Source organism: Montipora foliosa, chromosome 13 (assembly GCF_036669935.1).
Source record: "Montipora foliosa isolate CH-2021 chromosome 13, ASM3666993v2, whole genome shotgun sequence".
Lineage (NCBI taxonomy): Eukaryota > Metazoa > Cnidaria > Anthozoa > Scleractinia > Acroporidae > Montipora > Montipora foliosa.
In genome coordinates this window covers 5,879,418-5,894,417 of record NC_090881.1, presented here as the reverse complement: position 1 = coordinate 5,894,417, position 15,000 = coordinate 5,879,418, and the positions used below count along the sequence as shown (strand labels likewise).

At 44.4% G+C, this 15,000-nt stretch overlaps 1 protein-coding gene and 2 pseudogenes across 1 annotated transcript in view; 1 reads left to right on the top strand and 2 right to left on the bottom strand.

The window, feature by feature from the left end:
* The window catches only part of LOC137984054 (ribonuclease inhibitor-like), a 40,672-nt gene that overhangs the window by 6,745 nt on the left and 18,927 nt on the right, over positions 1 to 15,000 (top strand). Inside the window, exons 2-3 of the mRNA XM_068831263.1 lie at positions 1,200 to 1,411; positions 2,811 to 2,954. Coding sequence (XP_068687364.1) covers positions 1,205 to 1,411; positions 2,811 to 2,954 — 351 coding nt within the window. The 5' untranslated portion in view covers positions 1,200 to 1,204. The remainder of the gene's footprint in view (positions 1 to 1,199; positions 1,412 to 2,810; positions 2,955 to 15,000) is intronic.
* Positions 6,145 to 8,238, bottom strand: LOC137983390 (uncharacterized; annotated as a pseudogene).
* LOC137984055 (uncharacterized) lies at positions 10,692 to 11,474 on the bottom strand (annotated as a pseudogene).

The following is a 15,000-nucleotide window of genomic DNA, read 5'->3' as shown; positions in this document are numbered from 1 at the left end:
AAGATCTTGCTAGATCTTTTTCAGTAAGATCATGTAAGGTAGTCCTAAGATCTTGTTAAGATCTGGTAAGATTCTTTTAAGATCTTACAAGATCGAAAACATTAGCAACCTTAAATTTTTTTGTCAAAATTTGTTAAGCAAATGTATTAAGATCTTAAACAAGATCTTATTAAGATTTTCATCTTAATGCCCATCTTACAAGATTCTTACAAGATCTTGTAAGATCTTACAAGATCTTAATAAGATATGCACCATGTGAGCGTTAGCCCTACTGATGGAAATGGGCCCACACAAGGCCTAATCAGTTAAGTGTTTAAATATAAGTGCTACACGGCCAACATTTGCAAAAGCGTAATCCTTCCTTGTACCTGTACATGTTCATTGCAGTGACTTTAACATCTTCAGTTCCCAGATGACGGCCTGCTCCCGTCTGACCTTGTAGCTCAGTCGGTAGAGTGGCGGTGATCTAACCTGAAGGTCGTGGGTTCAATTCCCACCCTGGTAAGAGTTTTTCTCTGGCCTTGTATGGGCCCATTTCCATCAGTAGGCCTAACGCTCACATGGTTCATATGGGGTAGATACTTAGCACTTCACATTACACTCTAATCAGTTAAGTCTGTTTAAATATAAGTGCTGCATGGCCAACATTTGCAAAAACGTAATCCTTCCTTGTACCTGTACAAATGTCATGTTCATGGCCGTGACTTTAACATCTTCAGTTCCCATAGCCGGCCCCCATCTGACCTTGCAGCTCAGTCGGTAGAGCGGCGGTGATCTAACCCGAAGGTCGTGGGTTCAATTCCCACCCTGGTCAGAGTTTTTCTCTGGCCTTGTGTGTGCCCATTTCCATCAGTAGGCCTAATGCTCACATGGTTCAATATGGGGTGGATACCTAGCACTTCACATTACACTCTAATCAGTTAAGCCAACAATAATAGGCATCTACTTTCATGTATGGCATCTACTACATGACTGATTATAAGACTTTTAAAGATAATTATTATTAATGCACATTCAATATTTAAATTTGCAAAAAGTACTCCAGCAATGATTGTCATAATTTACTTGTGTTTGAGTCCTTGACACTAACTGACTATCTGAGTGTGAGAATACATGTATGTGTAGTTATCTTGCCATTCTACAGTATAGTTCACTTGATCATGTCTTTTATTTAGAACAAGTAGTTTCTATTATTTTAGGGGTAATGCCTGTTTCTAAGAAGGGGAAGAAAAAGAAGAGTGCAAAAAGAAGTGCAAAGAAAGGCCTTAAGGGGTTACAGAGTATTGCTGATGTACTCAAGGCAGTAAGACAGCAATATGAATTGAAAAGCAAGGAGTTTAACAGCTATCCCCACCCTGAAGTGAAAAAACTCATCAACCAGTATGCTGAGAACAATTCCCTATTGGCTAAGGTCAGTAGTCAGACCTATGAGTGAAGAATCATTGTAACAGTCCAATGTGTTTTGGCTAAATTGTTTTGTTAAAGACAATTTTAAGCAGGTGTGGCTGTTATCTGGCCAATTTAAGCAATTGTCTCTATTTGACACCTGAAAAATTCAGGTGACTTCAACAGGATTTGAACCCATGACCACTGCGATGCTGGTGCAATGCTCTACCAACTGAGCTACTCAGTTAGAGCTGGTCAATTTTTCAGGTGTTGATGAGAGACATTTTCTTTAAATTGTCCAGAGTACTGTAAGTGCCAGGATCACTTCTCGCCTTCGTCTTTAACGCACTCTTCAAGTCCGTCATGGTTCGGAGTCCTTGACAGGAACACATGAGCCCAACAAACTGACCTGCTCCCAACTGAGTGGAATCATAGCTCAGTCTCAGAGGTCATGGGTTCGCATACTGTTGACACCACCTGAACTTTGCAGGTGTCTATTTAAACAATACAGTGTTTCTGTCGAGGAACTATCGGCTGATAGTTGCCCTGCGGAAATTTGATGTTCTTAAAACAAATATTTGCCCGAGAAGCGAAGCTTCGAGGGCAAATATGCTAGTTTTAAGAACATCAAATTTCCAAGGGGCAACTATCAGACCGATAGTTCTGAGACATAAACACTCTATTGCCTTTATTGTTCACTACTAAATTTTCTTCCGCGTGCCAGCTCAAAAATCATGTTGAATTATTTTCAACTTTATTAGATGAAAGCCATGTCAGCCAATGTAAAATTTGAAAAAGAAAACAAACAAAAACCCTCTTAATACAATTTCGATTGTTTATTTTCCATAAGGCCGCTTGTTTACAGAGGTATTTTCAGCGAACCACTACTATCCATCCGGGTATTTTCCTCGGACGGGCACTATGGCCTGATAGTGTCTCTCCGCATCCGCAGCATCTCTTCGCGTCACGTGATCAATTTAAACCAATACGAATCGGAGAAAATTTAGTGGTGAACTATAATATATCAGAGACAGTTGCTTAAATTGTCCAGAAAAGTACCACTGGATCACTTCTCTCTATCCTCTATAACTTATGCTTCAATTTGCATTTAGGAGATCTGGTGCATTGACAGTTTTCAATGCATTTAAGAAGCAACTGCAATGACAGCATTCTCTTTATTGTTAGTGATCTTCCATAAGCTGGTTTAGGCTACCAAAGCATAACTCGATTGTTTGAGCTGTGCACCAGCATTGCAGAGGTCATGAGTTTGAATCTTGTTGAAGCCACCTAAATATTTCAGGTATCTACAAGAGACAAAATTGCTGAGGATCACTGCTGGCTCTTTATACATTATCAGGTCCAAGACTCAGTTTTCATGTATGTTGCTTAACATTGAAAGCTTGTTATAAATGTTGCTTCAATAGTTCATATTAACACCTGGCCCAGCAGATGAATTACCAGTCAAAGTTCCACCTCTGGTAGCAGCAATACGCAGTAACCGTTACGTGCATGTGAAGGAACTTTACATATGGGATGTACCTATGAAACATGAGGACACAGCCACCCTGGTTTGTATGATTCTTAAGAGATTGGCTTTAGATATGTGGCATCTGTGTACATACATGTACATGGCACCTTTAAATGACACAAGAGCGTAACAAAATCATTGCAGAGATTAAATTATTATTTATTAAGTAATTCATGGCTACCAGTTTAGTCTTGCAAATTAGCCCATGTTGCCTTGAAATATTGTTGGTTAATAAGAACCAGGAACAAAGGGGCTAATTTGCAAGAAAACAAAAGAAGATTAGCCATACTGGAATAAGGTAAATTCATGTTGATTATTCCCTTTTATAACCACGCAATTAATTTTCGGGCGATTTTATTGGCTAATTTAATAGTCTGTTTGTCTGTGAGTGTCTTTAATGGTCTGTCTTCTCTTGTGTATCGTGGTTGGGAGGGTTAAAAAAGGGGCCAAAGTTAAATAAATTGTCACATGGTGCAAACTCACAGGACAGTTATCACGGAATAATCCCTGTTTGCATGGATATTTTCCTGCGAAATGTTGTAGCGATCATTTCCTTTGAATAGAAACAATGCCAGTAGAAAAAAGGCAGCAGAAGAATTTTTGTTTTACATGGAAGAAAACCAAACTCATTTTCTGGAGTCTAGTTACTGACATTGAAAGGATGTTCACAATGCTGTTCCGGAAAGTACAAGAAAGTCAACAAAATATGCTCTCAACTTCTTTTAAGGTGAAGAAAGTTAGAAGCAGACTTTGGAGATTTAATCCTATGCAAAGTTCAACTGAATCATTTTATAGAGTACAGAATTGAATACACTCTGAAATACGAACTATAAAAATTGTTTAAACCAATTCGAAGGAGAGAAAAATTCCAGCTGCACTTCAAAACACTGTCATTCAGGCTTTACACATTCTGTCTTTCAGTTCATTGTTGAAATGTCTTTTTCAGTTTAAGCAAAAAAGAGCCTTGTTTTTGAGTTTTCAACTCGCAGTGACCATTAAAATGGTTTGATTTTCTTCCTGAGTCCGACAGGCTTCTTTCTAGTCAAATTTTGAACAGTGCATTGAAAAAATAAACCCCTAACCCTAACCCTTTGGTTGAGGCTCTTATCCCAGATTCTTATTTTGGATTCCGGATTCCGGATTTTGGCTTTTAGGCAAACTCTGTTGGCTGATAATTTCCTAATGGCTGACAGATTGTTTCCAAGATTTCATATTTGCCATGGAAGCTTTGCTTCTTGGCCAAATCTTCATTTTTTAGACAATCTCTCACCCGCGGACATTATCAGCTGACATACCAGCCGCCCAAAGGGGTTTGTTAACTGAAATGGCGAAGGCCAGGGATAAACGATTGCAACTTCTTAAAACCGGCAATTGTATTTAAGTTAAATGCAAAAGGTTGGTAAATATGTAAAGAAAATACAGAGTGAGTGAATTTTTATGACGAATCCCACGAGTACAACTTATAACAAGGACACAAAAAACACTTACCAATTCCTGGATTAGGATGGAGAGCAAGTGATTCATTGAAAACGATTTTGATATATATACAAGGTTAGCGACCTGAATTTACATCTGGTGGGAAAACTACAGTGTGCAATTACACATGGAACAGAGAACGAGAACAAAGGGCAGAAAACTAGGTGAAAAATATAAAACCGTAACATCCTGGGGGGGGGAGAGGGGGGGTTCAGTGACAAACAGAGTAAATTAATCAGTCACATAATTAAAGTTCCTGAACTTCTGGAGAGAAGTAAAACTCCTTGGTTTACCTGCTTGAGACTGCGATGAGGCTACGAACTTTTCACAGTAACCAAATGCTAGGTTTCTTCCAGCAACACAAGCTTTGATATTGTCTAACAAGAGTTGACACGGACACGGACACGGACATGTTCAGGTCTACTCGGACACGTTGGTCGTCGCCGGGGAAGATCTTCAGAACTCTGCCAAGGAACTATCTTCCACAAGGAGATTTTTCATCGGCGATTAGGACAAGATCGTTAACCTTCAAACTTCCTTTCTCGCAAACCCATTTTTGCCACTGTTGTAATGTTGGAAGATACTTTTTGATCCACCTTTTCCAGAAGCAGTCAGCAAGGAACTGGGCTCTTCTCCATTGTTTTCTTCTGTAACTTAAGGTCTTCACGAACAAATAGACCTGAAGGCAGAGCGAGGTGTTTCTTTTGCAGTAAGAGGTGATTCAGTGTGAGTGGTTTGAAGTTGTTTGGATCATCGCTACTGTGGGTGAGCGGACGACTGTTGAGTATGATAACAACTTCTGCAAAGACCGTTCGTAAGGCTTCTAGTCCAATCAACGGGTTTGGGTTGCCGAGCATCGCTTTCATTATCTTATTGGACACTGAGTGAGTAGTTAATCTCGTTCTTTAGCAGCCGTTTATTCAAGTCTTCCTGATCCCATTGACAGATACAATTGCGAATTTCTTTGTCTCCTCCTGAGACGTTTGTAGCATTGGCACTCCAGATTTCTTTGGGGCATCTGTGGTTTGAGATGAAGCTACAGAGACCTTGTATAAAGGAATCGGTCTCTAATGAACTCACGTCTTCTATGTGAACGGCGTGACTTGTAAAGCAAGTGAAAAGACAGGGGAGTCAGGGTGGTTTAGTGGTCATCAACCGTGCCTCCCACTGCTGTGACCCAGTTTCAACTCTGGCCTCGGGTCGTATGTAGGCTGAGTTTCAATCTCAATCTGACTCCGAGGGTTTTTCTCCGGGTATTCCAGTTTTCCTCCCTCCTCAAAATCGACTCCCAGCCTATTCCATCAGGCTGTGGTGCTGTGCTCCAAGGTCATACATGGGTCGTGTTCAGGGGCCGAGCGCCTAGCCGGCAGCACAGCTTCTTCGGTCCGACCTCGTTGAGCTGCGCCCTTAGTAATTCAGTCTCCGACTGCGAGAAAGGGCGATTAGCAGATCACATATTATTGATCGCATATTATTAAGACAAGCATAGACCTTATCTGTACCTCGACCACGCTTCACATAGAATGGTCCAAAGAAATCTACTCCTGTGTAGGTAAATCATGTGGTTCTTAAGTTGTGAGGCGTTCTTTCAGTGGTTGTACAATAAACACTCGTACACGCATAGTCACAATCTCGTTCAATACTCAGTCGTACAAAATCTTTTGCTTGTTATTTGATACCGGTCAAAATCGTTCACTTGTCAATCAAATTTACACTACACATTCACTACATTCCACAGTCACTAATATCCGATTTCCGACACTCCCCCCACCCTTGACTCACTTTTGAGTCAAGGATGAACTGCTTCGTTTAGTCCTGTTCAGAATTCAGTAGCATGTCCTTCATCTTCCAGGCAGCGGTAGCGCGGCAGTTTGGCGAGGTCTGTCCCGCCTTGTTTCCGCATCACCTCCCTTATTCTCTCTCGGTGTGTCTTCCAGTGATGCTGCGCAGACTTCTAAGGGAAATAGCCTTTGTACAGGCCTGCTCATGCGGACCTTTTTCCCCTTTGTGATCACTCTCACACTTGTCCTCTTACCTCTTTGTCCTTTCCTGCAATGAGCCTTTCTACAACTGCTAACTTCCAACTACCTCTCTTTGTGCCTTCATCATAAACTGTAACTAAATCTCCTACCTTAAGCGACTTTCGGTTTGAAGAACCTTGCATCCTGTGACTCTCGTAGATCTGTCAAATACTCTCTCGCTGCCATCTCTCCCAAAAATGTTGCAGCTTCTGGTTCAGATACTTGTATCTCCTTGCACAAGTGCTCTCACTCTTGTCTTCCTCTTCAGTGACTTCTGGCAATGACTGAAGTCTTCTTCCGTAGATCAAGTGTGCAGGAGTTAAAACTTCCCCTTCGGGGTTGTTATACTCATACGTTAGCAGTCTAGAATTCAGAGTGCCTTCCACTTCCACAAGTACCGTCAGCAACTCATCGAAAGTTAACCTGGCATTACCGATTACCTTATGAAGACACCTTTTAACGCTCCCAACCATTCGCTCAAAAAATCCACCCCACCATGGGGCCGTCTCCAGGTTGAAACGCCACTCAATTCGTCTGTTCTCCAGTTCCGCTTTTATCTCGGGGTGACAGTAGAGCGTTTCCAGTTCTTTCTCTGTCCTTTTGAACATTTTGGCGTTGTCTGACCCGATCAAAGTGGGTGTTCCCATTCTGGCGGTAAATTTTCTCAAACAACGCAGGTTGTTGCTGAAAGATCATCCAAATACAAAGCTCTCGTCACACGACACGAAAACAGGGCGATGTATACCTTTCTCATCTGTTTACCTCTAGTCTTCACGTACAATGGCCCTGCGAAATCCACGCCAACCTTAGAAAACGGAGGGGACGGTCCACCCTCAATTCCAGTAAACTAGAAACCGATGGCTGCGCAAACGATGTTCCTTCCAATTTCTTGCATACAACGCACTGACTAAGCACCTTCGTCACCACCTGCCTTCCTTTTGGTACCCAGAACCTCGAGCGCAATTCCGCCAGTGTGCCTCTCACTCTGCTATGCAAGACTCTCTTGTGGCACTGTTGAATTTGCAGGTACGTTAAGCGATGGTCTTAAGCAAAATTATCGGCACTTTCGCATCATGTGGCAAATCTGAGTACTCCAAACGCCCTTTGCATCGAAGGACACCGACAGTCCAAATGTACCGACAAGTTGCTTGTAGTTGTCGTCCCGTTTCAACTCTTTCTGTGCCACTTTAGTCCAGTCATTTTCCACTTCTGTTAACTCTTGTAATGTGAGGGCTTCTTGCTTTCTTTCTTCTTCTTCTGACCGTTAAAACAAAACCGTTTAATCCACGCAGTCACTTTTAAAAGCTTTCTTGTACAACTGTACTTGTCAATCTGTGCAACTCTGTCTAAACAGAGAGGCGTGTCAACTTGTAGTGCCAAAACTGCGGCTTTACGTTCTTCCTCACTGCTCTCAGTCGTGGGTTGAATTGCTTTTACTGTCGGCCAACTGTCTTCTCTCTCCTTTAACCACATTGGACCATGCCACCACGACTCGCTCTGCTTAAGTTCCAGTGCGGACACTCCCCTCGATCCAATGTCCACTGGGTTTTCTTCCCCTGGACAATGACTCCAATCCTCCTTTTCACTCAGCTTTAGAATCTCATTGACACGATGTCGGACAAACTGTTTCCATTCCCCATCGCTCATAATCCAATGTAGCGCAGTCATGCTGTCCAGCCACAATCTCAACCGCTTCACTCCAGCCTCATGAGACAGCGCCATTTCCACATTACTCATAAGCCTTGCCAGCATCAGCGCCGATATGAGCTCTAGCCTCGGTATCGACAGCTCTTTCAATGGAGCGACTCTCGTCTTCGAAGTCAACATCCTCGTGTATCTTCCAGTACTGGTTATGTATACCAGGTAAATAACCGCACAGTAAGCTTTCTTGCTTGCGTCCGCAAAGCCATGAAGTGAACAATGCAGTACTTCTTCGGGCAAATGATCCTAAAGACATCGGTGGATCGTGATCGTTTGGCAATCTATGAGACTCTTGATCCAAGTTTGAACACCTTGCTTGACTTCACCTTGAAGTGGATCGTACCAACCACTCTTTTGACGACATATATCCTGAAACATAATCTTAACTTTCACTGTAACCGGGCCCATAATTCCCAGCGGCTCAAAGATCACTGCTAGCAGCCTTAAGGTGTTTCGTTTCTTGGCAGGTAGGCCTTTTGCGCGTTCAGCAATTTCCGTCAAATGAAAACTGATTACGTCTGCTTCATAGTCCCACGCTAATCCTAACACCTTCTGACCCTTATAGCCTAGCCGCATCCCCACCGATGATTTGGCATAGGTGATGTCTTCTTCTCTTACTGGTGCACTGTCCACTTTCGCATTGGTTGCTATCATTGCTCTGACCTGGGAATCGTTGGTTAGCCACTTCCTAAGATTGAAACCTCCGTCAGCCATTCGGTCATTGGTCTTGCAGTACAGCTCTAAAACGTCTGCCGACTTCACTCCACCCCCCACAAAATCATCTACATAAAACGAATCCCTCAATTTTTGCACAAATTCTGGGTCAGGTTTCTCATACTTCTTAAGGTGATGTCTAATTGTGGCGTTAAGCAGAAATGGCGATGCGTTCACTCCAAATACAACACTACAAAACTGGTATACAGCAATACGAGACAAATCGGGAGGTTTTTCCATCCACAGGAAACGCAAACAATCTCGATCCAGCACATCTACTTCAACGTTGAAAAACGCCTTTTCTATGTCCCCGACTAGTACCACTCTGGTCTCCCTGAATCGCAACAATATGTTGAATAGCAAAGGATTCAGCGAGGGCCCAACGTGTGAGCAATCATTCAAGGAAGTGTCTACCTTACCTACCCTTGACGACGTGTCGTACACAACCCGCACCTTAGTAGTTGTTGACTCCTTACGAATCACGGCTTGGTATGGCAAGTAGTGAACTTTAGGCGCCTTCTCCAGCTCAACCACCCTCTCTATTATCCCAGCCTGTAGTTGATCTTGAATTATCGACGCTCACTCGCTCAACACTTCCGGTTCCTTTTCCAGTCTAGGGACCTGGGTCTTGAGGCGGCGCAAGCTCGTAGCATAGTTGCTTGGTAGTTCTGGGTGCCCCTCCTTCCATGGCAATCTAACGGAATACCTGTTTCCTGTAAATGACACACTGTTTACAAACGTCTCGTGCGCTTCGTCTTCAGACTCAATGATGCCTAGCGTTTCCATATCCCATAGCTTATGTACATCACTTTCTAAATTTAAGCGTTCTTCGCGAGCACTCCCAATCAAGTTAAATTGCACTGAACGACTTCACTCTCATTCCCCGAGCTCTTCATGGGACCTGAAAGTACCCACCCCAATTCCGTTTCCACGGCAACAGGCTCGTCTGGTTTGCCCCTGATTGTGCACCCTTTCTGGAAGCTCCACAAGTAATCTGCGCTAATCAATACATCGATAAACATTTCTTCCCTTCCCTTGCTCACGTCTGAAAACCACAGCCCTTTGAGGAGGGGGTATTCATATTTGCAATCTCTACGTGAATGTTTTGAATTGTTGAAATTTCAGGCACTACGTAGGCTTCTATTTCAATAACTTTCTGACCCCTTAGTGCACTTACCTTCTTCATGTGTACGACATCTGTAAGCTACATATCTTGGGAGGTTTGTCCAAACGTACTAATCCCGAGCAAACTCTCAGCTGCACGTGCTGAGCCACTCTGGTGGTCACGAAGGAATGATGACTACCTGCATCGAACAAAACCCTAACCTTCCATGGTTCTCCCTCCCCGCTAACAGCAGCGCATGCTGTTTGTAAGGCTACACGCCCACCCGTACCCACATGTAAGCTACTGGGACTAGCGTTAATTGGATTCGCAACTGGTGCAACTTCGGATGCATTAGTTACAGGCCTAGAAGGGCTGTCACATACAGAAATGTGGTGATTTCGACCACAATTATTACACAACTCAAACGATTTACACTCTCTCACACGATGTCCTTTCCTCAAACACTTAAAACATCTAGCGAATTTGTATAGAATGTCCTTACATTTGTTTACATCAACTAGTTTCACACAGTGTTCATGGGCGTGTTTTCCCAAGCAAAAGGCACAATTATCCATCTCCTGTCTCGTATGCAAGGTAGTGTTCGTCGAGGTTCCTCTCATTCTGCTGTCCCTGCTCCGGAATGCACCCTGTTTCTGGTCCTGAGATCCAGCACTCGTGGTCACCACGTGGTCACCACGTGGTCATGGTCTTCTCTCAGCTGCAGTTCGTTCAAAAATGCGGTCAGCATTTACTCCATGGACTAGCTTAGGAAATCTGTGCCCCGTGTGATAGTCAGTCGGAAGGCCTCAGGCAATTTGTGCAGTACGACCGGTACAACCACTGCCGAGTGTGTTTTCATTTATGCTGAGAGTCTTTAGTCCTCGGAAATGTGTTTCACAACTATTGTACAACTTTCTCAACCGCGGGGTGTCCTGTGGCAAATTGAGCAGATCATTCATGTGCTCTCTCTGATTGGCAGTTTCTTTCCCATATCAATGCTTTAAAACCTCCACGGTCGCTGTGTAATTGGCTGAAGTGAGAGAAAACCCAGCGATTGTCGATCTCGCCGGTTCCACAACTAAATTCCGCATGTATTCAAACTTATCTACCGCTGCGAGGCTTTCATTTTTGTCGATGACGCTTTCGAAGGAATCCCAAAATTCCTGCCATTCTTGTATTCTCCCGCTAAACTTCTTAACTTCTAGTTTAGGCAATTTGGCTGTTTTCTTAGGTGACGCCGAACTAGCGGGAAATTGTGATGTCGACGCGTATAACCCGGGGAAAACATTCTGACCTTGAGTTGGCATCTGTTGTTGAATTGGAGGCGGTGGCGACAATTGTTTCAATGCGTCTTCCATTCTGTCCATGATTCTGTTCAAATCAGTTCCCACAGAATCACTCCCGTCAATCTCCGATTCCATGCGCCCTTCTACTTCGTCATCATCTCAACTCGCCATCAGATCAATAATTTCTTCGTCCAGTTTCTTTAGTGATTCAATCTTTTGTTGAATTGTTTAAATGTTATCTTTCAAATAAAACGCGTCCACAGGGACAGTTCCATCTGCTAATCCTTCGCCAATACGGTTACGGAGTTTCGTAGCCGCTCCTCTCAAGGATCCTCTAATTTTTATTTTCTTTGCAAGACTAACTTCGATTGCTATGTTAATATTCTCTGTACCAGCTGTTGGCGGCACCGTCCCATCAGCATTCTCCATTGCGTTGTCTTTCTTCGACTTTCTAGCTTTGTCTCATCCAAAATCTGGCCAAGTCCGGCTCGAGGGGACCACTGTGTACAAAATATTCCACTCCACTCAAGAGGACTGTATACGTTCTTTAATAAACACTCGTACACGCGTAGTCACAATCTCGTTCAATACTCAGTCGTACAAAATCTTTTGCTTGTCATTTGATACTGGTCAAAATCGTTCACATTTCAGTCATATTTGCACTACACATTCACTACATTCCACAGTCGCTAATATCCGATTTCCGACAGCGGTCAGCCATCAGCTGTTTCATGGGCGCTTCGTTTTGTTTACGACAATTGATACACTTCTGCAGAATATTGCACACGAGTGATCTAGCTTGAATAATCCAGAAATTATGACGTGCTCACGACTGGTGTGACCGAGGAGTTCATGGTAATGACATACAATTAAGGAAGAAACTACATGATCTTTCAGAAGTAGCATTGGATGAGCAGCCTAAAATGTAATAGGAGCATGACAGATTCTTCCCATGCGCAGGGTTCCTTCTATGAGCACAGGAAGAAGATTGGCGAGCTTGCTTTGGCATTTAACTGAACGTCCCTTGCTCAAGGAATCAATCTCTTCAGAAAACCCTTGGTGCTGTACCAACTGCACAATTTTCTTGGAGGAGCTGCGCCTCTCCGACAGAGATATTCTTCCTTTCTCCCTGCCTTTGTGCTGGATATAGTTAATGAAGCACAATAAACAGGCAACAAGAGTTAACAAGCATGGCCACGATGAACATCGCCGTTAAAGTTGGTCCAGTGATGATCTGCAGTCAATCATCTTGACAGTTCTTTGGACTTGAACCTCGTTGTGGTCCTCAGGGATGTTGCTGATCCTTCTATTCCCATACGTAGAGCCCACCATCACCATCAACGGACAGAGACTGAACGTGGTGGACAAGTTCACCTCCCTTAGCAGTACCCTCTCGAGATCCGTCATCATGGACGATGAGCTGAACGCCAGACTCGCTAAGAGAGCGAGAGAGGCATCACAGCCGAAACCGAGATCAAGGTATACCAAGCTGTAGTCCTCACCACCCTTCTCTACTGCTGCGAAACATGGATAGTCTACCAGCGGCATGCAAGGAACTGAACCACTTCCACACCACCTGCCTCAGCTGGAGGATTCTTGGCATCAAGTGGCAGGAAAAGATTCCCGACACCGAGGTCCTCGCCTGTGCAGACCTCCCCAGCGTTTACACCATCCTGATGCAGTTACAGGTCCGCTGGGCCGGGCTCGTGGTTTGCAAGGCAGACCACCGACTACCAAAGAAAATGTTGTTCGGGGAATTTTAGAAGGCAAACGCCCCCAAGGAGGACAGAAGAAGCAATTCAAAGACACCCTGAAGGTCTCCCTCAAGGCCTTTGAGATCGAGCACACCGACTGGGAGCAAGTAGCTGAAGACAGAGACAAGTGGCGTGGAGCCGTCAAGCATGGTGCCAAAGCCTGTGAAGGGAACAGGACCACAGCAGCTGAGCAGCACAGACAAGTCAGGAAAGGCACCGCCACACCAGCATCTGTCTTCGTCATCCCTTGCCCCCACTGCCCAAGACTGTTCCGGGGGCATATTGACCTTACCAGCCATTTGCGGATGCACAGAAAATGAATTTCTCATCACATCGCATCTGCTCCGCATGCCCAACGCCGTCCTCGAAAATCGGCATCATCATCACCCTTATCATCGTCATTATCTTCACCTTCACCCCTCCATAAGATGTGAAGATGGTCCTCGTCGTATCGACGGACAAACAGCAAGTAGTCGTATGTCTTCCATCCTCGCCAATAATCCTGAGGGGGATAATCTGCAGGAAAATCTCGGAGGATTCAGCTTCGATTGCAGTAGCGCATGTGCTCGAGGGGGCATCTTGAATACCGTACTTGGCGAGGGTGCTGTGATGGCTGGGATGATTGTGATTTCAGTGTTGCTCGTTTGATGATCAGCATTTCCCCAGGTAGGACTTGGTTGGTGAAGCAGCGTGTGATGAGACTTCCCACTTCCCGGTACTTTACACCGTCTGGGTGACTTGCATGATTTAGATAAATGTTCTGTAGAATTGATACAGTCGAAGCAAATCCGTTTTTCATAAACTTATCGCTCTCTTCCTTCCTCAATGGGCTTGGACTTGAATACTTCACAACAATAGAGGGGGTCACACTCTGTACACAAGAGGCAGTTGCTGGGTTTGGCGTCGTTATTCTTTCAAATGCTGCTTGTGGTAAGAGTAGTTAGGTGAAGCAAGGTCAGCTTGTCACGATTTTCATTCTGCCTGAGGGATTTCACCTCGGTCGAGGGGCTTGTAAAGAACGGATGATTAGCCAAATCAGCTAGATCATTCAGGAATTCAACAGTGTCTTTGAATATAGGCATAATTCTTCCTTGGCTTTCCAACTTTTTCAAATGTTCCCAAAACTTGTCTTGAAGCCATTTGGGCAACCTTAAAACCACTTTCTTGAGACTGTCCGTGTTCATTTCTCCTAAACATCCCATAGACTCGAGTGTGTCATACATAACTTGGGCTATGTCAGCATAGCGTTGGAGGCCCTCCTAATCTTGAGGGGCAATAGCTGGTCCTTTAGTCAAGGTAGCTATACAAGCCTAACAATATTGAATGGTTGACCAAAGCAATTTTGCAGGACTTCCAATGACTTTGCTAAGCCTTCTGGTATGGCCTCGTGTCTGAATGGCTCTAAGAGCAGGGCCCTCAAGGAATTGCAACAGGCAAGCCATCTTGGTCTGTTCGTCTAAAGCTTTCGATTCTACCATCTGGTGGAACCTCTGTCTGAATAGTGGATATCTCTCGGGGGAGCCATTAAACTTGAGCACCTTCAGTGGGGGCAGACCATGGTTGGCCTCATTTTCTCCATTGTGGCAGGAATGGTTGCAAGAAAACATTCGCTCGTCGGCTGAAGCGAGGGTGAAATGTGACGTGGGTCTTCAACGAGTGGAGATGGAGTTTGAGCACCAGCGCTAGCATCGCAGAACACATTGCCGCAATTAGCTGAGCCAACGGAACCCAAAGCTTGTGTGGCGTGGGTGTATACTGGACCAGCAGTGTAGAGGTGTGCTGGAAAGGTGTTAGCATAGGGATATGGAGCAGGATCACATGAATCGGTACGTGGAAGACCAGGATTACCAGGAACATGAGAGGAAGGCTGGGCGAAGGCACTCAAGGAGCCAACAGGAAATGCAAAGGAGGACATAAACATGGGTGGACGATCAGTAACACGCGAGGAAGACACGGGTAAGGTTGAGGGGGTGTGAGGGCACGGCTTAAAACAAAGAAAGCAGACGCAGATGTGGTTGGATGATCATGG